The sequence below is a fragment of the Thunnus thynnus genome, chromosome 2 (assembly GCF_963924715.1).
Source record: "Thunnus thynnus chromosome 2, fThuThy2.1, whole genome shotgun sequence".
Classification (NCBI taxonomy): Eukaryota; Metazoa; Chordata; class Actinopteri; order Scombriformes; family Scombridae; genus Thunnus; species Thunnus thynnus.
Window position 1 is genome coordinate 6929849 of NC_089518.1, and position 25510 is coordinate 6955358.

Sequence of the window (25510 nt, forward strand, 5' to 3'; positions counted from 1 at the left end):
AATTTTGATCCAATGATGGCGCTCGATGAAAAGTTAAAAATATACAATTCATCCTTAGGGGGGGCATGAATGTCTGGACCAAATTATATGATAATCAATTCAATGAAAGATTTCACTAAAAAAAAAACATAAATGTGAACCTGCTGGGGACATGAAATTTATGTTAAATTTTTTTTTAAAAATCCATGGCACCTTATTCAGCAGTTGTTAAGATATTTCACTCTGGAACTTTGGTGGACAGATTGACTGACGGATATAACCATCCATCCATCGAGCCGGGCTGCTAGCTTGGCAAAAAACTAACTGTGGTCACTGGAACTGAAGCCACAGACGTCTATGCTGTTCAACGGGCACTTCGATCACTGCTACTGTGATGTGGCACAGACCTAAAATGCAAATGGTGGTGGCTACTAGATTACAGATGGTTTACAATGACAAATGAACAGTGTGCTTATCAAACAGACCTGATGGAGTATAAAGATGTGAAAAGCCAGCAAATTCAAATAAATCTTACTTTTTATTAAATCCCATACATTTCATTCTTTCAGCATGGTTAAGGAACAGGCAATACACTGATAAATAATAATAATAATAATAATAATAATAATAATAATACAAGATGAGGTACAACAGAATCACAAAAGCAGAAGTAAAAAAAAACATCCTGAAAAGAAAAATTCCCCCTTAATTTGTGAAATGGGCACAACAGTAGAGTGCAGATGACATGATGTGGATTCCTCTGCTTACAAGAATTATATTTAACATTCTCACTGACTGCAGGTGAGAAAACTATTTGGTTGAGACTCATGTCACTTCTCTGTTGGCGTTTTTTTTTTTTTGCAGTTTCCAAAGATTGCGCTCATTTCACAAAACGTCATGAGGCCAGGCTGGTTTAAATGAAAGTTGACAGAGTGCATGCATGTACATATACAGGATGTGGGAGAGCACATTACTCTTGTGCAAACATTTTGGGTGGTCCAGATCTGACACAAACCGACTTTGCTACATCATATACTCGTATACACACGCTGTCCTGCGGGACAGGCTACTAGCTGTAGCACATGCAGCACTAAGACTGAGGACACTTTAATGTATTAACAAACAAAACAGCAACAAATAGGAACATTGTAAAAACACTAAAGGCCAAACCAAAATCACACAAACACACTCTTTATTAGGAGTAGTTACAGTCTTGCATGCCATATGTGGTGCACATTAGGTCTCTGGGCATTTTGTTGTGAAAAGCACATTCTCTGGTTTGCAGCTGATGGCCTTAGCGGTTCCTTCCCATTATTTTAAGGCAGTTTGGATGTTCATGTTCATTTTGCTGCAGATGTTTATATTACTGAAAGGGACATCTTCAGTGCAGTGGCGGGGCATGGGAAGCATGTGGGTGATGCATCTTCAGTGCAGTGGGAGGCATGGGAAGCATGTGGGTGAGGCATCTTCAGTGTAGTGGGAGGCATGGGAAGCATGTGGGGGAGACCTCATAAGGAAAAATATAATTACAATATAAAACAAGTGAATGTGGTGACTTAATCAACAGGTGTGAGCAGAAATGTATCATCCAACTGTCCATAAAATGTTATTTTTCCTTCAAATAACACAGGAATTACATTCTCTTCTATGAACAGTTAAGGCAAATCTGCTTCCCTAAAGTCAAGGATGATTCAGCGAACAAGAAAAACTGTTTTCTGTTTCATAGTTGTTGTTTTTCTGTGTCAACTGAAGTTCATCATACTTAACGCTTCCAAGGCAAAATAAAAAACAGAAATGCAGTTCTGTTCATTCCATTCCTTCCTTTGGGAAGAAAGGAAAAGAACAGGAGACATATTTGTGCTAAAGCTAGGATGCAGTCACATTCTGACCACATAATGTGATCACAATGATCCATTGTCCGGTTGCCTATGTTTATTTCTTCTTCTTCTTCTTCAATGAGGAGTGTGTGTTATACAGAGATGATTAAGATTCGATGTGTGAAGTTTATAAAACTGGAGGATAACACTCGCCTGTGCCTTGTTATTGCATGTTTGTATTATCTATATCGCAGTCTTCATTAGGAAACAGATTAGTGCAACCTTGCACTTGGGACCTTGATACAGAATTCAACATTTCTGGGCGTTATGGTGGATTAATATTTTCAGATGAAACACATCTCTTGAATTAGTTTCCATCAGAGCTCAGTACTGAACTTATGAAAAAAAAAAAGGCTTTAAGAGATAATAAAGACACTTTTCCCCCCAAAACAAATCAAAACTATAATTTTGAAGGAAATCCCTCTGAAGACAGTAAGTCACAGTTTGTCAGAGCTTAACTTCATTCAGTTTGGAAAGGTCTGCCTAAACCTTTGGGATGCACAACAATAAATAATAAATAAATATCATCATAATAAATCACCAAATCTAAAAGGAATGCGAACTATCCCTCGTGGGGATTTTCCTGTACTCTTCGTAACAATGTCTCCATTATCACTGCTGTCAGCGCCACGACGGGAAGATTTCAGTGTGTTCTGAGAAGCACATAGATGGGATGAGTGAGCCTGTGTTGGACCAGGTTCAAATTAATATTTTTGCAGATGCTTACCGGTGGTGGAGTGCTATTGAGGGTTAGTGTAAGAGTGTGAAATTAATTTAAGTGAATGAAATTATCGTATCATGGCTTTAGTGGTACCCCCTCACACATGCGCATGTGTGCTCTTTAGCTGAGAAGCTCCAGGTATGTGACAGGCACTTTTCCTTTCTGGTTTCCTCTCTCTCCAATCAGCCAGTCAGAGTCCATGCCCGGCACTGTGTAAACTGTGATGAGCTGCAACACAGGGGACACAGAGATTTCAACTCAAATATACAAAATCTAAAGCTAAAACATTTTTGTACAGGTAAAAGTGGTTTAGAAAAAAATATTTAATGACCTCTAATTTCATGGCCAGTTGTTATGTTCAGTGGGAATACTCAGTGTGACTCAAAAACGAAATATGCTGACTGTGCTGCATGATGCAACTTTTTGGTAGCAGACATCCTCTTCATGTGCAATGTAGAAGTTATACAACAGAGTTGAGGGGTTCACTGAATGGTTTCACTATGTGATGAGGATGAAAGTGATAATGACTCATGTGTTTCACAACTTGTAAATCTGTTACCAGTTTGGGTTTGGCTGAGGACATTTGCCAGCTGTCCTCACGTATCCCACTCTCCCTGAACTTCCTGGCAACACTTTGATTTGACCTCGACCCAGAGAGAGTTTTGGCCAGTGGTCAACAGTCAATGTTTGATCCCCCTGCAGCAAGTTGATGTTGTAAACTCACCTCATCAGCCAGAAGGGAGAGCTCACTGGAGTCAGCAGCATCGTAATCATAAAGAACTTTGGCCTTTCGGGTTCCTGTAGCTGGTGCCTGCACTTCCTCTATCTTCAGTGTGTCTGTCTCCACGGGGCTGCTGACGTCTTCTGATGCAGAGCCAGCAGTAGTCCCGGAGTGAGTAGAGTTCAGCGCAAAAGCGTTGGGAAGCCTGAGGGAAAGCAAGCAGACATGACGGTCAGAACATACATGTACAGTACACACAAAAAACAAAAATAAAAACATACAAAAACAGCATTAGAAAGCTGGCAAATGTGATGGTCAGAACATACACACAAGAAAGAGAGAAAGATAAATCTCGTCAGCACACAGGAGGACAAGTGTATTATGGGTTATACTTACACATCCTCATCAGAACTGAGGGCATAAGACAGTGAAAATGATTTGTCATGATTTGACGATGCAGAAACAACCCAAACGGACAGACATCCATAGGACCTGACTGCTACTGAAGACAAATACTTTGTTTTGTTGCATTTCTAACAATAATTTTAACAACTGCAAAACTGCCTTAGACAAAGCAGAACTCCGTTTATATCTTTGCAATATATTTGTATCTGTATGCCTCCTCACAATATGTAATAACTGGATTTAGATCAACACTGAAATGAACTGACGTCAGAGGTTTCAACATTTACTTTCTTAAATCTTAGTTTAGGAAAATCTAAGTTTTTATTTAATTTCAATTACAAAAATGACAAATGCATGCTTTTACTTGAGGAAAGCTTATTAAAAACAGTTGAAATAAAGCTAACTGCTGCTCCTGCTCTCTGCCTGTTGTTATGGAACAACAACAACATTCAAGATAATAATAAAAAAAAAAAAAAGATTATACAACAATAAGGCTGTAAAACTTGAAATCCTTTGTTAAACATTAAACATTTAGGGCACATAAAACTTTACTCCAACAGCTCATAAAACTGCCACACAGTCATTTAGAAACTTGTTATTTTCATAGTGTCATCTCCACAGCTGCTTCTCACCTTCCCAGCTCTTTCTGCAGTTCTTGCATGTGGAAATGGCACTGCTTATAGTAAGCTGCTTGGGCCTCCACAAACTCATGCAGGCAGCGCAAGTGATTGACCTGCAGAGATGGAACAATCCCTCTTAAAGAAACAGATTTTAAGCTCATGTTCTCCTATTGATGTCATATATTCTGTCCTATCCAAGCACAAAATATATCACAAAAAAGAACATTTATTTTTACCATGTTTGTGCCTCTGTAAAATTGTTTCACCAGTATAATTCCAAAAAGTTACCCTTTGGTACATTATGACTGTAATCATCACCCTTTTATTTTGGGTATGTCATTTTTTGGGCTTGTGCGCAAAAGAGGAGCAGATCAGTTTAAACTGAATTTAAATTGGCTTTTATGTTCTCAGCCCTATTCACAGCGTGTTAACTGTGATGTTTGTTCATCTATTTGACAGCATTTACCGTATTCAAATCAACCTCAAAAAAGTTTCACATAGCACAAAACCGTTGATAAATACAATTTTACGGAACTTAAATTTAGATCATTTATGATTATAGGTCTTTCTAAGGACACATAGGTTTCATTAACTCTAAGACACAAGTGAGTGGTCTCAGAGGGGTGTTACTGACGTACATGTGTACTGCTGATACCCTCCAAAAGCAGCCGTGTGACCTCCGCCTGTCGGTCGAACTCTGTTTGGGCCACTCGGAGCTCATGTTCAGCCTGAAACAAAGAGAACCATATTAGTCATGTTAGTTCATATCCCTCAAAATATCCAGACATGAATCTTTAGACATACTTGGGAATTAACGACTGGTAACGATCTAGATTGATCTAGGTCAGGAGGTCTCAAATGTTTTCATGCTGCAGAACCCTCAGACGACACACAGGAGGATTTAAAACCGTATTATCCCACTAGAACACTGCGCTCCCAGTATGCAGGCTTACTGGTGGTCCCTACAGTCTTTAAAAGTAGAATGGGAGGCAGAGCCTTCAGCCATCAGGCTCCTCTTCTATGGAACCATCTACCGGATTCAGTCCGGGGTGCAGACACCCTCTCTATGTTTAAGAGTAGGCTTAAAACTTTCCTTTTTGATAAAGCCTATAGTTAGGGCCGACCAGGCTCGCCTTGGATCAGCCCTTAGTTATGCTGCTATAGGCCTAGACTGCTGGGGGACTTCCCATGATGCACTGAGCTCCTCTCTCCTCCTCCTCCTCTCCATCTGTATGCATTCATGTAACATCAATGCATGTCACTAACTTTGCTTCTTCCCCGGAGTTTTTTGTGCTTTCTCATCTCACAGGAAAACCTGACTCCCGGGCCGAACCTTCGCGGTCCTTCACAGTCCTGATGGCATCCTTCCCTGGCTGTTGCTGCTTGTGCTTGTTGTTGTTGTTGTTGTTGTTGTTGTGATTGTTTTTCTTCTGTCCCCCCTCCCCCTTTCCCTCTCTCTTTCTCTCTCTCAACCCAACCGGTCAAAGCAGATGGCCGCCCACCAAGAGCCGGGGTCTGCTTGAGGTTTCTACCCGTTAAAGGGGAGTTTTTCCTTACCGCTGTCGCCAAGTGCTTGCTCATGGGGGAATTGTTGGGTCTCTGTAAATTAAAGAGTACGGTCTTGACCTGCTCTATGTGAAAAGTGCCTTGAGATGACTTCTGTTGTGATATGGCGCTATATAAATAAAGATTGATTGAAAAGGGAAGGTTTTCGTTGTATTGTACTACTGAATTGTAAAACCTGATAGGTTTGGAGTTATGGATCCATAGAGTGGGAATAAAGGTCTCAGTAGGCCTTTAATAAAGTGCATGTCTGACTGTCTAGCAGCATTTTAAACAACTTTTCCAACAGAGTGTACAACTGATTGCATCAAGACCACACACACACGCAAAAGACACTGAAAAGATCATGGAAGTGGAGAACAGGGAGGAAGACATACCACAACAACCACATCGCTGACGTACTTACTTTTTCAACTTCCTCACTCCAGAGCTAAGAGGGTCAAAGCATAAAACAAAAGGGAGAGAATGAGGAAAGAGAAGTTATGACAAAGATACTCCAGAAGACCTTCTCACCATTGAGTCATGTGGTGCCCAGATCACTGAGGGCCTGCCGGGGATCGAGAGCTAAATTATAAAACCCAATGTATAATTCCTGGAACATGTCCTCTCAGCGGTGGTTTTTTGCGTTAGCCACTTCCTTTTAGAAAAAAGATTAAGGTTTGTTTGAATCAATCACTAGTAAACACCTACACAAATATGCAGCCCAGTTTTTGTGCGTTCTTTCACTTTGATCATGTCTTTTGCAACACCCAACATTTAGCCAGTGTTGAGCCAGTTTTGTCAGCCAGTAAACGGGGTGGATTATACGCCTCTTGTGAATCTATACAGACTACATCTACTGCTCTACGAATAGGCAGCACACACACATTCAGAGAATATCTCATTTAGGCCCAAACCAACTTCCTTACATAACCTGTTACTATAATCACGTTTCAACTACGGTTGATATCTCGCATTTTATTTTAATCCTATGGACAGCGTATGTTCAAATTACATTACACATGTATGAATCTTTTACTTTTGTCTGTTTTAGGCCCATCAAGGTACCATTTAAAGAGTCACTCCTGAAAATCTCATCTTTACTGGTGTCCTGTGGTTTAACTTCTCACCTGCAGGTGCACTCCAGGCCCCAGTGACATCACTGTTTGGTGTAATTACAGGAGCAAACCTATTGTATTTGCTCATCCGACTACACCTCATTACTGGGGTTGGTCAGAGGTGAGACAGACCTGAAACTTTCACCTGTCCTGGTCTTAAGTCCCCCAGCAATGAAAAGTACGAGTACGAGTCTAGGTCAAACTATTGTGCAACATCTGTCCAGACTGTTAAATTGTTTTCATTGGCATGACTCATGCTTACTATTTCATAAATGCAAACATGACACAGAGGTTTAGTACGCATCTCTGATTATTATCACCGGTACTGCACAACACATGCTTATGCCAAAGACCTTTTTAAGGCCTATAATATCACTAAAGAATCTTAAGTTTAACAAGCAATCTGTTACTGATTGAACTCCATGATCGTTGTGTTGTGCATGAATAGTTGCAATTGTGTTTAGTGACGCAGAATTGTCTCCTTACCGCAGAGGCACTGGCAGAAAGCACATAGTTGCGGGGTCTGGTCTCCTGAAAATCCGGAGCCATCTACAAACAAAGTAATGTGATTTAATATTTATTGGGTTTCATGGATTTCAGCAAACAATAAGCATTAAGAAATGCAGACAAAACAATCAGAAAGCACATAGTTGCGGGGTCTGGTCTCCTGAAAATCTGGAGCCATCTACGGACAAAGTAATGTGATTTAATATTTATTGGGTTTCATGGATTTCAGCAAACACTAAGCATTAAGAAATGCAGACAAAACAATCAGAAAGCACAGCAGATGTAAAACCGTGATCTCTACACTAAAAGCTACAAGACAATCTGTGCATCTGTATTAGTGGCTGATAATTCAGTTCATCGATATACTAATATAGTTTCAATTAATGTATGACCTTTGGATCTAATTTACATCAGTCATGTGGTCCACTTCTGATGTGGAAGATATGGATTCCTTCAGATAAAAAGCCTAAAAACACCTGAGATTAAGTTCAAGTTTGTTTGTTTTTTTACATTTTTTAAAAATGTTCAATAGCAGTTTTGTTTTTTGTTCTTCATTGAAAAAGGGCAGTCATGTGCATCAGAGTTCTCGTGCCAATCAATTGAATGGGAGAGACAGATGACACTTGACACCTGCCCACACACTTTACATCAGGCGTGTCTGAACTCAAAAGAGAAAGGTGCAGAGAGCTGATGCAACACAAGTGTATGTCAACATCTCCTCCAGCACCACAGAAACGAATGACTAATCAGTCTAATTCATTACTTGAACAATCCAGTAGTACAACATGCACATGCTAACATGCATATAGATTGCAAAAGTTCTAATTTTTTCAGTCAGCCAGCCAACTCTTAGTCATCAATCATAAAACAAAATCTGATAAAAAAAAGTTTATCAGTAAAATAAAAAACAAGCTTGAAGAAAAGCAGATGATATTCTGAGGAACACTCATTGCTGGATCATGATGAAATAAGGAAGGGCAAAATTAATCAGTTAGGGCTTTCTAATACTGACTCAGTTTGTACTCTTGTAAAACAAAGTTTGCAACTCAACACCAATTCTTGTGCAGTACAAAATCTTTGTGCCTCTCTGCCTGTCTGTGCTGCACAGCCACCTGCTGGCAAAGGCTCAACAATGAGTACAACTGGGGTTTGTTTTTTTCCCTGACAATGTACAAAATAGATTTACATCTACACTGTTCTGTGTACATAAAAGGATCCTTGAATTTTGGGGGGTAGAGACTTGCCTTGACACAAAAGTCCTAATGGATTTGAACATTTTTTTGGTTGCAGTCTTCCAAAGTCTTAAAAGCAGCCATTACACATTATTATACAAGCCAACAAAAAAAAAATTACAGTCAAGTCCTATTTGCATGGGATTAGTATTACCAATGATTTTAGAAAAATAATTGCATTAAAGGCATTAAAGTGACAAATTACATGCTGTACCCTCATAATCCTGTGCTTAGCAAAAATGTTTCCACGTTCAGTCCAGAACATTTATCTGGATGAGGCTGTGCACTGAAAACCCAGTACGGAAAAAATAATATTATCGCCACTGTCATTCGTTAAGGCCCGTTGTGAATAACGGTCGCGACATTTGCTGTGATTTGAGAATATCGAATTATCTCAATTTCGATTTCAGATTTTTCAATAACAATGCAGATGTTAGGAGAAATTCATCAAGAATTACACAAGATTCACACTAATCCCATGAGAACAGTTAAGGGTGCATTGGTTCAACTCTTTGCCTTGGATAGGTTTTGAGTGGCATTCAGTTTGTGGGGCATCCATATAACCATATAAGACAGATAAGCTATGCATATCAGGCTACGTGACGGAGCCCAGTCATAGAAACCATTACTGAACTGTTGCTGTTATATAATCCAAATTTATTTTGTCTTCCAAAGAGGATATTGTACTTCAGTCTTTATTCACAGAAAAGAGAACTCATCAATCTTTTCAGCTTGGAGTAAATATCTGCATGTTGTGTAAGTTACCCATTGACGTATCATACGAACAAAAACAGGAACAAGACATTGACCTGAGTGGCTGCCAAACCAAGAATTAAATGACCCAGCCAATCCCCAGTAAACAGTTCCCATAAATGCTCTTATTAATAAACAGTGACTGTTAGAGTGAACAAACGCATCCAGTGAAAGCACAGGATTTTTGCAGGATTTTCCCATCATATAATATATATATAAGACTTTATCGACATGGGAGTCAAACTTGAGGTCAAATAAGGTCAGGTTTTGTAGTTCACTGCTTTGCTTTGATGTCATCGATGATTAACAAGTCTCCTGTCACCACTAACTGAATGGCATGGAAATGTTCTTAAAAGCAAGTGAAACAAAGAAAACAACCCAGACAGGAAAAACAACCTGTGTGCAAATCTTTAGAAATGTTTTGATACTCACTTCACCCTCGCACTGCAAGGTTATGAATACAGAGATAGTTAGTCATGGTTCATGTGAGCACCAGCATAAGTTTGAGTTCATAATAATGATTATGGGAATGGGAATAGAGAAGGGGAAAAAAGGAATATATATATATAAAAAGGACTCACTGCAGCCTTGGCCTCTGCCACCTTGGCCTTCTTCAGACGTGTTTTACAGGCATCCAGGTCAAGACGAAGATTCTCCAGAAGCCGCCGTTCTTTCTGAAGAACACACAATGACACTATCAGGGGGACATCTATCTGACCTGAGCAAACAATCTGGGTCACGGCTTGATTCACGACAACGTGATAAGATGGTTATAACGGAACCGTGGACAAACTGCCACAAGCTTCCGAGGAAATGTAGAACTTAGTGTCATACAGGAGGAAAGGCTTGACTTCTGATTATTGAACATTTAGAGTTCTGGGCTGTGAACTGTGAAATTCAACATTTAAGTTGGATTCATTCTTGCTGCAAGGGGTTAACGGCAGTTGCTCCTATGTTTCACCCCTTGATAACACCACTACAACAGTATGAATATGTGTCATATCCTGCGGCCACATCCCGCTTTAACAATATTATAATCCCCTTGGTGACAGTGTTTCCCTTCTTTTATTTACTTTGTGATAAGTGGTTGGGCGTTCCATCCATGTAACTTCTATTTTGCGTTTAACCCTTTCATGCATGGTGTCCATTACAGTCGACAGGTATTTGGAAGCAACCTTATCAAGTTTTTAATCATATTTAATACATCAAATACATCTGTCCACTCCAGTGGACGTCATGCAACAAAGGTACATTCTGTCTATTGGGCCTCGGTCATGTATTGATTTCCATAAATCACTTTTTACTCCGTTGATGCATGGTGTCTTCATGGTCACTACAGTGGACACATTTTGTGGATTTTTCACTTGTTTAAGAGTAAAAATAAACTACTTTTTTTTTTTACTCTGTGATTTAATAATTCATGCATGAAAGGGTTTAATAAATAGGAGACTTATGCTGTACAATCGCTGTCTTTATGTTCATTCATTACCTGTGATCGGCCTTTTTCGTGCTTATTTCAGACACAAAACCGACATGCTAAATTACCATCATATAAGCGTAAAGGGGTACATGTCTAAAATAATAATAATAATAATAAAAATAACAATAATAATAATAATAATACGTTTATTTAGTATAGCACCTTTCACAGAAATGAAATTCACAAAGTATTTCACAGGAACAAGAGTTGAAAATAAGACCATAAAAACATACATAGTGTAAAAACATGTGCCACAAGTTAGAATAAAATAAAATTAAAATAAATAAATAAATAAAAATAAAAACATAATCAAACAAACAACTCAAGAAGACACAAACGCCAATTTGAAAAAGATGGGTCTTCAATAGTTTTTTAAAAGCTTCTACAGAGACTGCTGACCGTATTTGTACAGGGACAGAGTTCCATAGTGTTGGAGCCACAAACGCAAAGGCACGATCACCTTTGGTTTTCAGCCGTGAGCGAGGGACAGCCAGCAGGTCCTGGTTGGAAGACCTGAGTGACCTACTGGCGACGTAGGGATGGATAAGATCCATGATGTATTCTGGAGCCTGTCCATGCAGAGCTCGATATGTAATAGTAAGAACCTTAAAATGAAACCTAAAGCGAATGGGCAACCAGTGCAAAGATCTTAGAATAGGAGTGATGTGAGTCATCCTGCTGGACTTGGTTAGCAGTCTTTCAGCTACATTTTGGACTGTTTGTAGCCGGTTCACAGATGCTTTGCTGAGACAAGTGAAAATGGAATTACAATAGTCCAAACGTGATGATACGAACGCATGGATGATCATTTCTAGTTCCAGTTGTGAGACGATGGACTTGAGTTTAGCGATATTTCGTAGACGGAAAAAACATGTACGGGTCAATGATTTAACATGCTCATCATATGACACCAAGATTTCTTAAGTTTGACCTAACAGCTGATGAAAGGGACCCAATACTCTTAGCTACCTTGGGAGCTATACTGTCAGATGCAATAATGAGAACCTTTGTCTGGTCAGTATTAAGCTGTAGGAAGTTGTTTGACATCCAGTCCTTATCAGCAGTCAGACAGTTGTGCAGCACAGACAGTTTATCGGGGTTATCAGGCTTAAATGATACATAGAGCTGAATATCGTCGGCATAACAATGATAGGAAACATCACTAAATTTGCTGATAACCTGACCTAGGGGGAGCATGTATAAGGCAAAGAGATAGGACCCAGAACGGAGCCTTGCGGCACACCACAGGGGAGGAGGGTTGATGGCCGAAAGGCATGAGTAGAGAGGGAAAGAGATGAGGGGCTAATGCTAGCTCTGACAAGTCGCTGCAGTCCTTATTTGACCAGACAGACATATCCGGAGGTGCTGGAGTGACAATGTTGTTAATAGTATCAAACAGGACTTTTGGGTTGTGCTTACTGGTGGAGATAAGGTTGGAAAAATAATAAGTCCTCACATCTTTAATCAAGCTGTTTAGCTCAGTTAATAGATCTTTGAAGTGGAGACGGTGAACGGTTTCCACAGTCGCTCTGCCGTCCGACATCTACGCCGGAGACAACGAATGGTGTCATTTAACCAAGAAGTTGAATTTATGGATGGAACAGGACGCAATTTATAAGGAGCCACTTTGTCCAAGATCGTGGAGCAATGGGAGTTAAAAGATTGGACTAGATAATCTGTGTCTGCTTGAGGAAACAAAACTGCACTTGGGTTAAAAGCTGCAGAAAATTGCCCAGCAGCGAGGTGATTTAAGATGCGAGAGCATTTCAAACTTTTACTGGGCAGAGAATCTAGTTTAAAAAAGGTTGAACAAAACACAACTATGGTCGGTAATAGACAGCACCTCAGAACAAATAGAATCAATAGATAAACCATGTGTAAAAACGAGGTCCAGGGTACGCCCCCTAATGTGTGTGAGCCCAGACACATATTGAAAAAAATTGAAGGACTCAGTCACGTTAAGGAAATCAGCATCAAAGCTGCAAGTGACATCATCCACATGAATATTAAAATCACCAACCATAAGAACTTTGTCCAACCTAATGATGGAGAATAAAAAAAATGGCTGAATTCAGATATAAAAGAATTCTTAAAACCAGTTCAAAAGAGGTGAAGAATGAAGTCTTCACTGGCCGACTCTCAGACCAGAACAAGAACTCCATCCCCGCCCGTGGATCTCAGGCCATACTTATAAAATAGTCAACATGATTCCAAATGACCTATGACTAGAGCAATGTATGGGAAAGAAACACTGAACCAACAGTGACGTGTCTGACTTACTGTAATGGTCCTCCAGTCTCCTTCCAGAAAATTCCTGAGGGGGGCAAGAAAGCTGATGGCTGACGTCTGAAGGAACTCTCTCTCTGCTGCGCCTAATCTTCTCTCACATTCGCCCACCTGGATCAAAGTGCCTCCTGTAAGAAACAAAACGGACCCAGTCACCATAGATTCTTTCTCTCTGTTCAAACTGAACCATCCTCTGGATTACAGCTGTGATAGTGGGAAATGGCTTTAGTATCCGTCTGGATATAGGAGGCAGTACAGGCCTACTGCAGTGAGGCCGACCGTGTTCAAAATCACTCCTTTTTTTTAGTATAGAGTGCTCTACATTCATCCATAGCTATTTCTTAGTGTCAAAATTCAATTTGTCATATTTTATAGAGGCAGTTACCGTTTTACAGTGCAACACCTGTCACTGATGATGCAAAATGTTGATAATCTAATGCTCATTATAGCGTAAACTACTATCATATAGGGAATAGTGAATGAGTGAGCGAGGAAGTGAGTAGACACAACACCAGGACAACTGTGGGACCAGATGCTTAAAACTCTATATACACAAAAATAGGCATACATACTCTTTTTGTCAGCTTTACAAACCTTGCTGACACACAGGTACAGACCTTATTTTCATTCCCACAGGAAGCTTTAAATGGTCATAGTCATGACCTTAATCATTACTTCAGTACCTCAGTCTGCTCCACCACAGCAGTGTAATTTCACAAACTTTATATGTACCCAGGGAAACAATGTGATTGGTTGTTAATAACACAGTTTATTAACATTTCTATCTGGCTTATGATTTGCTGACTAAATGTGTTGCTTCTCTCTTCCTTTCACAAAGTACAGTCTAGGGCTGCAACTAACAATTATTTTCATTATCAATTCATCTGATGATTATTTTCTTGATTAATCGATTAGTCGTTTGGTCATTAACATGTCTGTCACTCACCATTTCCCTCCAGTCCAAAATGCAACTTCAAACTGAATGTTTTGTCCCGAACAGTTCACAACCCAAAGATATTCAGTTTATAGTACAGTTTATATTTATTAAAATATTCACATTGAAGAAGCTGGTACCAGAGAATTTTAGCAGTTTTTCTATAAAAAAAAAAAAAAAAAAAAAAAAAAGACTCACAACAATAAATCAATTATTCACAGAGGACATGTTAACGTACCGTGTAACAGCAGGAAAAGCACAAGTGTGAGTAATAAAATGAGTGATTTAAGTTTCTCAACTCAACTCACTTGGCTGGGATATTATGTTTTCCATTTTCTGTGCATGTGCACTATTTATACATCTGCCCCTGCTTACTGGAAGGCAGCTGTGTTTCGTTAAGTCTCAAATGATAGCGTCACTTTCCTTCAAAGGCAATGCCAGAGAAAACATCTTTCTAACATAGTGAAATTCATTTCCCTTACTATCCATCATTCTTGTATTGTTGATATCTGGTTGACATTGTGGGTGTACGGGATGTGCTGTTGCGTGTAGATTTCTAATTTGTATAATGTGTTCTGTGTGTTTTTTGATTGTGCTTTGAGTTAACTCTGGTGCAGTGCATCATTAATGTTAAAAACTACACTGTCCCAAAAAATAAAAACAATATAATACATGGATTTATCAAAACAAAGATCTGCAAAAACCTTAATAATGTTGGGATGATTTTACACTTTTAAGATCAGCCATTAACTACACTAATACTGTTCTCTCTTTCTTCTGTTACATGCAGTAGCACTTTTCTTGATTTGTGGTTGTAACAACATGGTCAAACCTCAGTTTAGTGTCATATAGTCAATTTAAGTCAATGTTCATTTGTATAGCCCAATATAACAAAGCACAAGTTTGGCTCTGGGGGCTTTACAATCTGTGCAGCAATATTACATCCTCTGTCCTTAAACCCCCGATTCAAATAAGGAGAAACTCCCCCAAAAAACCTTTAATGGGGAAAAAAATGGAACTGGAACGGACCTAAGCCCATAACTAGTGGGGTCCCTCAGGGGAGTGTCCTGGCGCCACATTTCTTTTTATTGTATATTAATGACTTTCAGTTAGGGCAGACAGAAATAGCAGCAAAACCTGTTGTAAATTATTAAGGCTATATATCTGTCTGTTCTAGATAATCGTTCACAGGGGAGGCCATTGTGAAAGAAGGCTTTCGTCCGGGAATGCTAACCCGCTGACCTTTTTCCTGGGAGAGTTGAACTGTCCAGTGGCCGGGACCGACCCTTGGAGATTGCAGAAACCTCGGGGACCTATGTATGTATGTTAGGGTCTTTTTGAGAGAAGGCTGGGGTCACCTTCCAGGAAATGGGGACAGTGGTAAGCAATCTTTGGTTTGTTGGTAATTGTGATTAACTCTGTGGTAATTGCATTTGTTATTTACTTCCAAAATTTTTAGGAAAAGAAAGGGAGTTTAGTTCGAAGGCATGCATTGGTGGTTGTTGAAGTTTTAATGGCGTTATAGATACTCTAAGCTTAGAGAGGGATTTCCTAGGAAATTTACCTAAAGGGAGAGAAAATTTGTCAAAAGACTAGATATTTAGCCAGAAATGCAGTTCTGCTAGAAAGTGCAACATTTACATTTCTGGCTGGGGCTCTGATTCAGTGTCACTTTGATTATGCTGCCACCTTCTGGTACAACAGCTCTCCACAACTCATTAGAAACAAGCTGCAGACTGCTCAAAACAAGCTTATTAGAATTATACTCACATTTAGAGCCGGCAAACTTCCGAAACTTTAATTATCCCAGCGTGGAAAGAAGAATGATGCAAACTAAGTTAGAATACGGACACAGCTCCCGGTTACTTAAGTAACTACTTTAGTCTCATCAGAGATCATCGTAACTATTCAACAAGATCTCCTCACTGTAGGGGTCAAGAATTCAGGCCTCTACCTGTTTTTCCTTTAATTTGTCACCCGTCTGTACATTGAATACTGCTGCAGCAGGGGAACACAGAGAGCTAGCAAGCTCATTCGAAGCAAAATTGATCCTTGCATTTCCACAGAGGGGAAGGGATCTGATTTATCGGCCTGATACATAAGCCTGTAAAAGCCAGTGGGGTGAAGGACATGATGAGAGCACAGACAAGGTAACAAACAAAACATTTACAAAGTAAATGAGAAAAATAATCACTACAAACATAATGTGCTTTAATAAATCACTACAAACATAAAGTGCCCTATTTCTCAGTTAATCAAATCAAGGCATCTTTTCAACATTACGAGTCCCACTGGTATACAAACCTTTGTCTGAAACCACTGCATACTAATCCTCTTTGTACACATCAAGATACTTTTGTATGATGCACGAATAAACCATTATGAAGAACTGTGATCAGATTTCAATGCCATTGCTCATAAAATTTTAGCTGACACTCCACTTTCTGTATTTCCCCAAATTGGGCAACACACTGAGCAATAACCATGTAAACATTTCCATTTGATGGAATTTTAAAACCACACGTTTTTATTTATTTCATATATATATATATACACTCCACTTTATTATGCACACCTGGCTAAAACTAATGCATTTCAATACAACAGCCCAATAAATTTTTTCTTACCTTCTTAAGTGTCACAGGTTTTTGTTGAAACTTTATGGTCATTTTCAAGGCTGTAGTCTGAGATGTTGTTGAACTGTAATGCATTATACTGACAGATATTTCTAATATTTAAGTTTAGTCCACCATCATTGGGTGGAATGTGGTCACTTTGTACCTGTCTGACATCCACACACTATATGAGCCGAACCACCTCTAGATGTGGTCAGTTTGATAGCATTTCAACTGCAATGCATTCAGCAAGAATTTTAAAAAATCATATATTACTGCCTGGGTGTAAAAGACGTCATAGAGGCTGTTCACACTTGGTTTTAAAATGCGCTTGTGGACACCTGAGACACATTGCTGTTCACACCGGTGTCTATCATGTGTCTCTAAAGTGTCCAGCTGACCACTTGTGTTCAGATTTCATTACTGCCTACGTCACTTCTGCATAATTATTACGTCAGTCTCTCGCCAGACAAGTGCCAGATTTGCCAGAACTACATGTATGAGCTATTCCAACTGTTGATACTGGCAGGACAAAATCATTTGGTGTTGGCACACTGACCAAAACAACCACCGCATCCTGCATTGATGACGTATTTTCCTGTTATGTCCTTGTCTGGACGCATGAGGACGCATTAGCGTTTACACTACAAAAAATATGTGGTGTGTCCCAGACCACTTCTGCAAGTGGTCTGAATGACCAGATCACAATGCATCTTGGTGGTTGTTTACACTTGTATTTAGCACTGTCCACTTGTGATCTAAACGTTCATGACGCATTTCAAGACCAAGTGTACACAGGGTCATAATCTCACTGGATTTTTGACTTACCATATGGAGATCCAGGTCCAAATTCCTTGGCTGCATCCTGCATATATTGACCCAGCAGCTCTGCATTGGTGATTCTGGACGGTGCCTTCCTGTCCAACTTTTCATAGAGAAACTCCTCAATTCTGGCACCTGCAGAGAAAGTGAAGAGGAGTTTAATTAGGGAAACAAAGAAAAACCTGAAACTTGTAGTTCTTTTATCCCTCACACCGATTAAATGAAAACTACACCCAAAAATAATAAATTATGTATCATTTACTACCCCTAAGCGGTAGAAAAACTGTCTTAATCCTTTACTTAAACCTGCATGAATCAATATTTTTCAATCATTTAACTCTTGTAATGCAGAGTAGTAGTACCAGTTTTGGTTTTATGGCATGTTCACAGTGTGTCATATTGTGTGGTTGAGTCTGAGCAGTGCTCAACCACGACTGTAGATAGCAAATAAGTTCTATTTTTTTTCCTCAGGCATAAACGGACACAAAAAGAAGGGTACAAATATGTGAAAAGTCAGTCATTGTACTTAAATTCACTGGGTGGCCATGTTAATGTTGCTCTGTCTCTCCTGGGTATAAAAGTAGGAAACTGTTTGCTGACAACTAAACCTAAATAATGACTTTATAATGATATGTGTTGGATGTGTCCAAATATCAATGAATAAAGTACAATTGTCATCATCACAATGTAAAAATACCCCAATGTCACAGCTCAGTGTGTTAAATGATACATGGTTAACCTGTATCCAGCATTTAATGTTGTAGTTGGTCCAGGCATCGTCAAGGTAAATTACACATGTATATATTACTGAGTAGCATGTTTAGCAAGTAAAATCTTGCTCTGTAAAAAAATCAACTACTACTCATGGAACTACTCAAGTGAAAAAAAACCCATCAGTACCTTGAAATGATACTTAAGTACAATACTTAATTGTTCCTAAAATATGCATTCTCTGTAAACACATGCGAGGGAAAATGTTTATCATGGGGAACTGCAGGTTACACAATCATTTCTGGGTGTAGTATTTATTTAATCAGTGTATGAGAGGCTTCTTTATCCAACTGCAGCATCTGTAAGTAAATAAGGTAACTAAAAGAGTAGCTAAGGCAGAAACATGTGGGGGGACAAAATAACATGAATACCTTACAAGACACATATGAAGACTCACCAACTGGGTTGCTTCATAACAAGACTCAAACACTGACAGTCTTAACAAAGATGTATTATAAGGTCTGTTATTTTGTCCACTACCTGTGATGCAAATGTCGGGAAATCAACACCACACACACTATAATCTCTAACAATGCTATAGAGTTCAATCAAAATCTCAACATTATACACTTTACAAAGGATTTATAATTCAGTTCCTCCACCTTAAGAGTGTACTGGTGCTCTTTTGGTGTCCACCCCTAAACGTTAATACTTTAATATCACATGACTGTGATGTCTATTAGGCTCGGGTGGTTTTCATACCAAAATGCCTTTGAACTGTACATGAGGGTATACAATACTGCAGCAGAGCATAGGAACATAGTGAATCATAATGATTAGACTAAAAAAAAGAAAAATCAAGGCTCAAATACATTCAACATTTGGCAAAGAGTGCAGATAGCTCTGAAACTAGCTTAATTTATTACAATATTGATAATACTGCAAGGATATAAAATACCAGTGTATACCATCTTAGTAAAATACCACCCATGTCTAATGTCTGTTTTGTAGGATAAATGAAATCATTACAGAATTACAAAGATATAAGAAATATAAAGAGATACTGCATATATAAAGTAAACATGTTTTCCACAAGTACACTATGTAGCAAATGATTTAAAGTATTAAGCCAGGAGGCCCGAGTGTCATGCTCCAACAGCCAGTGACTTCACATCATTCAGACCAGGTCTTTAGGTATCCTTTACAAATCCATAATAACACAATATTTAATGATATTTCCATTAAACAGAACTTACACAGTATTAAACAAGTCAGGACGTCTTTAGTGCACATTCATGTTTCTGCATTATTCTGTGAATTTGGTCACTGTTTTATTATATAGCACATATACACAAAACATATTCTACTGTAAATTAAACACAGAGGCTCGAGGGTCATGACATCTTTTGGCCAAACTGACACAAGAGAATCACTCAGATTTTTAAAAAAAACAAAAAAACATGAAGAAATGTTTGGAGTAATCAGCTAGCTAGTTGTCAGGTCATACTGTACTTGTGGAAAAGTCTGTACGTCAAGACAGAAAGAAAGAAATCTGCAGCTCCCATGAACGTACCTAAACACATGAAAACTCATGGAAATATTTTCAACTCTAGTACACATACACCACAAACACATGTCACTACACACAATCACAGACTGCTATATGTAGCTGGAGTAATGAGCATAACATTTCAACTAGTCAGAGATGATGTGAGGAAATTATGAACAGGATGAGTGTAAATGGTAGAAATATGGGCAGCCAAATTCCCCAAAGGTACAGATTAAACCCTGCCCCATTTCTGGATGAGCCTCTGTTCCACTGGCTTTTATTGCTCAATGTAACCTCTCTCAGAGGGTTTCCTAATAATATGATGGTGTGGTTTTCTGTTCTGTTCTACTCCTCTACTAGCTAATAGACTTCACATAAAAAAGAAGACACTTTTGTGGCTGAGACTCATGGGATACGTTCTCGATCGTTGGCTGATAGACTGATTTCACTTCACTTTTCATCCCGGCTCCAAACAACTGCGGCTAGATTCAGTGTTTCATGTCTGCATATCTGAATAAATAACCTTAAAAACACAGCAGAAAGGGACACCCCAAAGACTTCACATGCAAAAGTAAGTTCATTAGTAACTAAGACCATCTCACAGTCTGTGAAAACAGTTGCATTATGGGGAATGTAGGATCCAGGACATCACAGCCTCTGCTGCTTTGTTTTATCTGTTTTTCTTATTCTGCACTCTGAATCCCAAAAGTACTCGACACAATGAATGAACCGACAACTTATGAAATATTTCAATAAATTATTCATAATCATATTTTTACTGGATATCATATTTATTATGCATTTTCATGATGTCACTTTTCATAATGACAATTTATTTAATTATTGGCCTTTTATAACAATAAGAATGATGAAATAACATTTTCATAATTAGTGGTTGAGTTAATTATTGTTATATTGTAGTTAATTATTATAGTTGAGAAATTATTCATGTGATTATATATTTCAGAATGATTTATTTATTCTATATTGAACACTTTGGGGCAACATATGAAAAGCTATAGTGAAAGTCTTTATCCAGTAATCTAGTAAATATATTGTGGTTAAGAAACACAGAATAGTTTCAAGCTCACAGCTTGGTCTGAATGAGTAAACCAGTTATAAACCCTTTTTATAAACATCCTTCTTAATTGTTTCCCGTTGGTGGGATTGCATCATGCTGTGTGATATGATTTATTTGGTCGTTTTTACCATCCAAACATGATGTTTCAGTCTTGTAGAAAAACAGATGGAAAATGAATAATGACATACATTGTTCAGCTGAGGCCAGTGAAACAGAGGCTGAAATAAAAAGCAGGCAGGACGTCGACTCTCACAGATAAACACCCACCAGGATTCTCATTTGGCACAGGCTGACCATTCATCCATGTACAGCATGTGCTGACTCACAATCAGCTATGTGCCAGAAGAGGATTCATCCTTAGTTATATCCTGCTAGTAGTGGTCGGCACTGAAGTCACACTGTTTGAGTCTCAGTGCGTTAAAAATGCATTTTACAGCCAACTTTGATCTTAATGACCAACGGATCATGTGTTGATTCGTTCAGCAACCACTTCTCTGTACCGATAATTCAAAGGCATGAAAGGTTTCCACAGCAGGGCACTAGAGTAGGGAGGCAGAATACTCACCAGTGTGATCAACTGTAGCATGGAGAATCAAAAAGTCAAACGTTAGAGCTCCCTATTCTCCACTTTGTCATTTCATATCACTGTAAACCTAAAGTTAATGCTAATACGCTACATTATGTACAATGTGTTTGACCTCTTTGAGCTGATGTGACATTGCAAACACGCTTACTCTACTTTCTTGCACAATGTTTCAAAACTGTGCTGTCTGACATATTTTTCGTGATTATGTGAGTCACAATGCACGACTGAGTGATTATTCAGAGACAATTTACTTTTACTTTTACTTTTGCATCAGTCATAATGATTACTAACAAGGACCATATCAGCAAATTTGCACGTTTCAGCCTTTTAGCTACAACTTTTTTTACTCTGCTTAGAGTTTTTAACCACAAATAAAGATATGAAGCAATATTTTTTTTTTATGAATGGATCCCCATTATACATGATAAATGGTTTGTATCATTCACGTGCATGAGGACGCACAAGGTGAGACACATTATTGCTGACGATTTTACTTTATTCTGATTGACAGATGTAGCAATGTGCAAACATGGATGTAATGCACTCATTTAAATAACTTTTTTTAAAAAACGGCTTTGCAAATGTTTTATGAGGAAGGAAATGCATTTAACATATTTGTTACACCTCAAGAAACACAAACATAACCTTTGTTTGTTTACTCCAAAAGTCCACAGGACACCTTTAAACTCTGCTCTGTGATGCATTCAAGGACTGTTAAAAATGAACGCCTGAAGACAGACAATAAACAAACATTGACAAAATAAAGATATGCTACAGCGTTTGTGCTACGTTCATCCACTCACGACGGTTCACAGTGCTTGTGCTTCATAAATGAATCTGTTTTAACGTCAAGACAGTATTAGGAGTCACTTTAACGATGCCAGTGATGTTAACAAATGTCACAAAAAGTCAACGTAATTTTATCTAAAATGAGACACTTCATAGTTTGGGCAAAACCTAAAATTGTCTCCTCTTCTATAGCTGTCCTGTAGAGATACAGAGGCGTGGCTCTGATCAGCTGTTCACAGCAGCTCAGAGTATTTGTACAAAAAACCAGTAATCCAACAAGAAGAACTGTGTGTGTTAGTTTGTCTGCCCTCAGGTCGTAATAATTTTAAATGAAGCTTTTAGCTCAAGTTCAAACAGGAAGACGACTGTCAGCCTGTTTCATCATCACACTGAGCTCTGTCTCCCGACTATTATCCAATTATCTCACAGGGCTCTGTCCGCAGGCTTTTCTATCATCCGATATTTTAAACCACCTTACCTGCTTTGTCTCTATCTACTGTCACTTCAGTCTTTGCCTCATCAGGGCTTCACCCCTCCCCCTCCCCCACCCCCACTCCACCGCCACCAGCGTCAAGATCCCCGTCTATGACTCTCCTGGGGATGTATATCTGATTGGGCTCTGTCTCTCTCTATATATATATCCATTTAATCGAGGGGGTCAACGCCAAAGACTTACAAATAAAACTTTTTGTCAACTTGTATCTTCCCCGATTGAACTGAAGTTGAACAACAGGTGTTTACAGGGGGATCAATTTACTTTTTTGTTATTATAAAATGTGCGTTGCAGACGGGGTGCCGAGCCAAACGACAATAACTACTGAACCAAAATAAACTGAATTATTTTGCCCCAATATGCCAAATTTACATGATTAGCTGCTCCATCCAAAATGTGATTGTTTCTGGCATCAAAGGCTTCCTGTTCAGCAGCTGACTTTCAGATTTCAGATGTCAGAGTGTTCTTCAATTTCTAATCACCAATGTGGTCCTTTACTTTAGGTTCTGCACTATTATACTATTACTACTACTGCTATTGTTATCTGAATTACACTGATGGAAAAAAGAAATTCAACATTCAGTGACTGAAATTTCAAGACAATAACAAGTGAATAACGTCCTTCAGTGTTTTATGTGACCGTTACGTGTCCTGCAGGGTAACGGGTGGTATATTACATTCATCCACTCTCACTTTTTATCTTGCTACTAGATATCTCATCTTGCTACATTTCTTGGTTCAAACCTCAATAATATAAAAATAACTTTCAAGGCCAGATATTGATAATAACAGCAACAAGTGCATTGTTGTAAATGACTGAGAGCTTCAAACTCCACCCGGCTCCTGGGCTGTCACAATGCAAAAAACTACCAGAAACTCAGATCCAGGTGTAAATGTTTCTGATTTCTGTGGTGAAAACACAACATGACCTTCTTCTTTCGCTGTGATGCCTAATTGAACTGTTTGTATTTCAAATAAACTGAAACTTTACCAACAGTTTAATCATTAAAGAAAAGGTTCTTTCATTTTTCCATCAGTGTTTTGAGTCATGCCTTACTTGGCTGGACTTTATTTTGTTGTTTATTCTAATAAAAAGAACTAGTATTATTGTTTTATGTTAGATGGCGATAGTGTCTTTTTGTAAGAAAATCTTTCATTAAAAGTGTATTATAGATGAGCTACCATCCCCCTTATGTTGCTTTATACATCAGCATTCAGTGCAGCAGTAGTTCTGCTTGAAGAGAATATGTACTCTACTTTCCACCTCTAATTTTAGGATTGCTATGTTGATGTCATACTTGGGTTGGGCTGCAGCAGGACTTCAGTCTGTCGGTAGATCTTCTCAGTCCAGTTTTTGGTGCAGTCTGCACGGCTCATCAAGTTCTCATAGTGAGCGTCCAACTCGGTCTTCTCCGCCTGACCCAACTTTTCCTCTGTGAACTGAAGCAGAACACACACAGACACACACATACACACACACACACACACACAGCTATATTACTGTGACACAGATGTTCTGCCTCATCTCTAGCATCTGGCTGGGCCTTCAGCTGTTATAAACATGATTAGGTATCAACCTTGAAGTCATGATGTCAAGTCCAGTTAATGAGCTCTGCTCTCACTTGACACTGACACTTGACAGCTTATCAAAAAGAATAAAACTTAAAGTCCCCCTCCACTCAAAAATATGTTTTTCTTCTTGTTCCTACAGTTGGATGTTTGTGCTTCACTGTGCAGAACAATGTATGTGCAGAGTTTGACACTAGAAGAAGGTGAAAGTGGAAAGTTTCTCTCTACTCATTGAAAAAACTATTTTAAGGGGCGGGCCTTAAAGCATGACTTGTGACATCACAACTACTTTGGAAGCCAATTCTGGTCCAATGTTCAACTTATACATGTGTGATGTGGAAACTTGAAGCCTCCAGTGCACAAACACTGAGAATGGACTTTACAGTGAAGCAAAAGACATCTTCTGTGAAGTAGTTCAACATATGAAATTAAATATATTTGCATATTCATAGACTCTGGAATTTTTAATGAGGGAGAAGGAGTAGATACCATTTTAAGGTTTGATTTAAGATTAAAGATCTATAATAAACATGAAATTGTCAACTCATCTGTTTTAATTGTGTCGACGGTAAATTCATACCAGCAACTGGTAACATCACACTAGAATGACAACGTGATCCTAGTGACGGAAAACACTGACAAAGATCGTAAATTTAACAACGCTGCCTTTACTTACAATGCAGGCCCAAACTTTAAGCAAGACGCGGCTGAATATCACGTTATTTTATCTGCTAGCTGTGTTCATACGTCGCGTTAGACATATGACAGTCAGGCACCGAACAGCGGCGTTTAGTGAGTGACGCTGCTGTTACAAAAACAGCTGTCTGTCCATTTAAAAGGAAGTACACTGCACGAGCGATTAGCACGAGTATTTTCATTTACCTGAACAGCTCGTGTGAAAAACAGTCCCGCACCGGAGGCGAGCTTCTTGACGTTGAAATCCATCGTGTTTGTATGTGACACTCAGCAGGACAGCGGAAGACACCAGCAGATAGATGTTATAGCACAAACCCACAGTCACGTGACCACTAGCACGGATGGGGCGATGAGGCCTCGTTACGTCACACACATACGAGTACGACTCATGGATGTATAACTTCCGGTGCTGATATTGTTTACC

General features: G+C 38.9%; 1 protein-coding gene across 2 annotated transcripts; it reads right to left on the minus strand.

Annotated features, from left to right (window-relative positions):
• Positions 1 to 498: 498 nt before the first annotated feature.
• Positions 499 to 25430, minus strand: LOC137191250 (endophilin-B2-like). Of its 2 annotated transcripts, XM_067601206.1 has the most exons (12): positions 25273 to 25430; positions 24120 to 24261; positions 17619 to 17747; positions 13236 to 13369; positions 10057 to 10149; positions 7470 to 7532; positions 6293 to 6316; positions 4962 to 5051; positions 4336 to 4436; positions 3302 to 3503; positions 2679 to 2805; positions 499 to 1486 (listed from the first exon to the last, which is right to left on the minus strand). In XM_067601206.1, the coding sequence occupies exons 1-11, from the start codon at positions 25333 to 25335 to the stop codon at positions 2698 to 2700; spliced, it is 1149 nt and encodes a 382-aa protein (XP_067457307.1). In that variant the 5' UTR covers positions 25336 to 25430; the 3' UTR covers positions 499 to 1486; positions 2679 to 2697. The 2 variants fall into 2 exon arrangements, with proteins under 2 accessions (XP_067457307.1, XP_067457298.1); XM_067601197.1 differs by having other exon boundaries at positions 499 to 2805.
• Positions 25431 to 25510: the final 80 nt, after the last annotated feature.

Excerpts from the sequence above, each read along its gene's own strand:
- LOC137191250 (XM_067601206.1), bottom strand. The coding sequence starts at position 25,335 with ATGGATTTCAACGTCAAGAAGCTCGCCTCCGGTGCGGGACTGTTTTTC. Across the intron at positions 17,748-24,119 it reads CCTGCTGCAGCCCAACCCAA|GTGCCAGAATTGAGGAGTTT; the intron begins GTATGACATCAA and ends CTTTCTCTGCAG. Across the intron at positions 3,504-4,335 it reads CTGCAGAAAGAGCTGGGAAG|GCTTCCCAACGCTTTTGCGC; the intron begins GTGAGAAGCAGC and ends GCTTTCCCTCAG.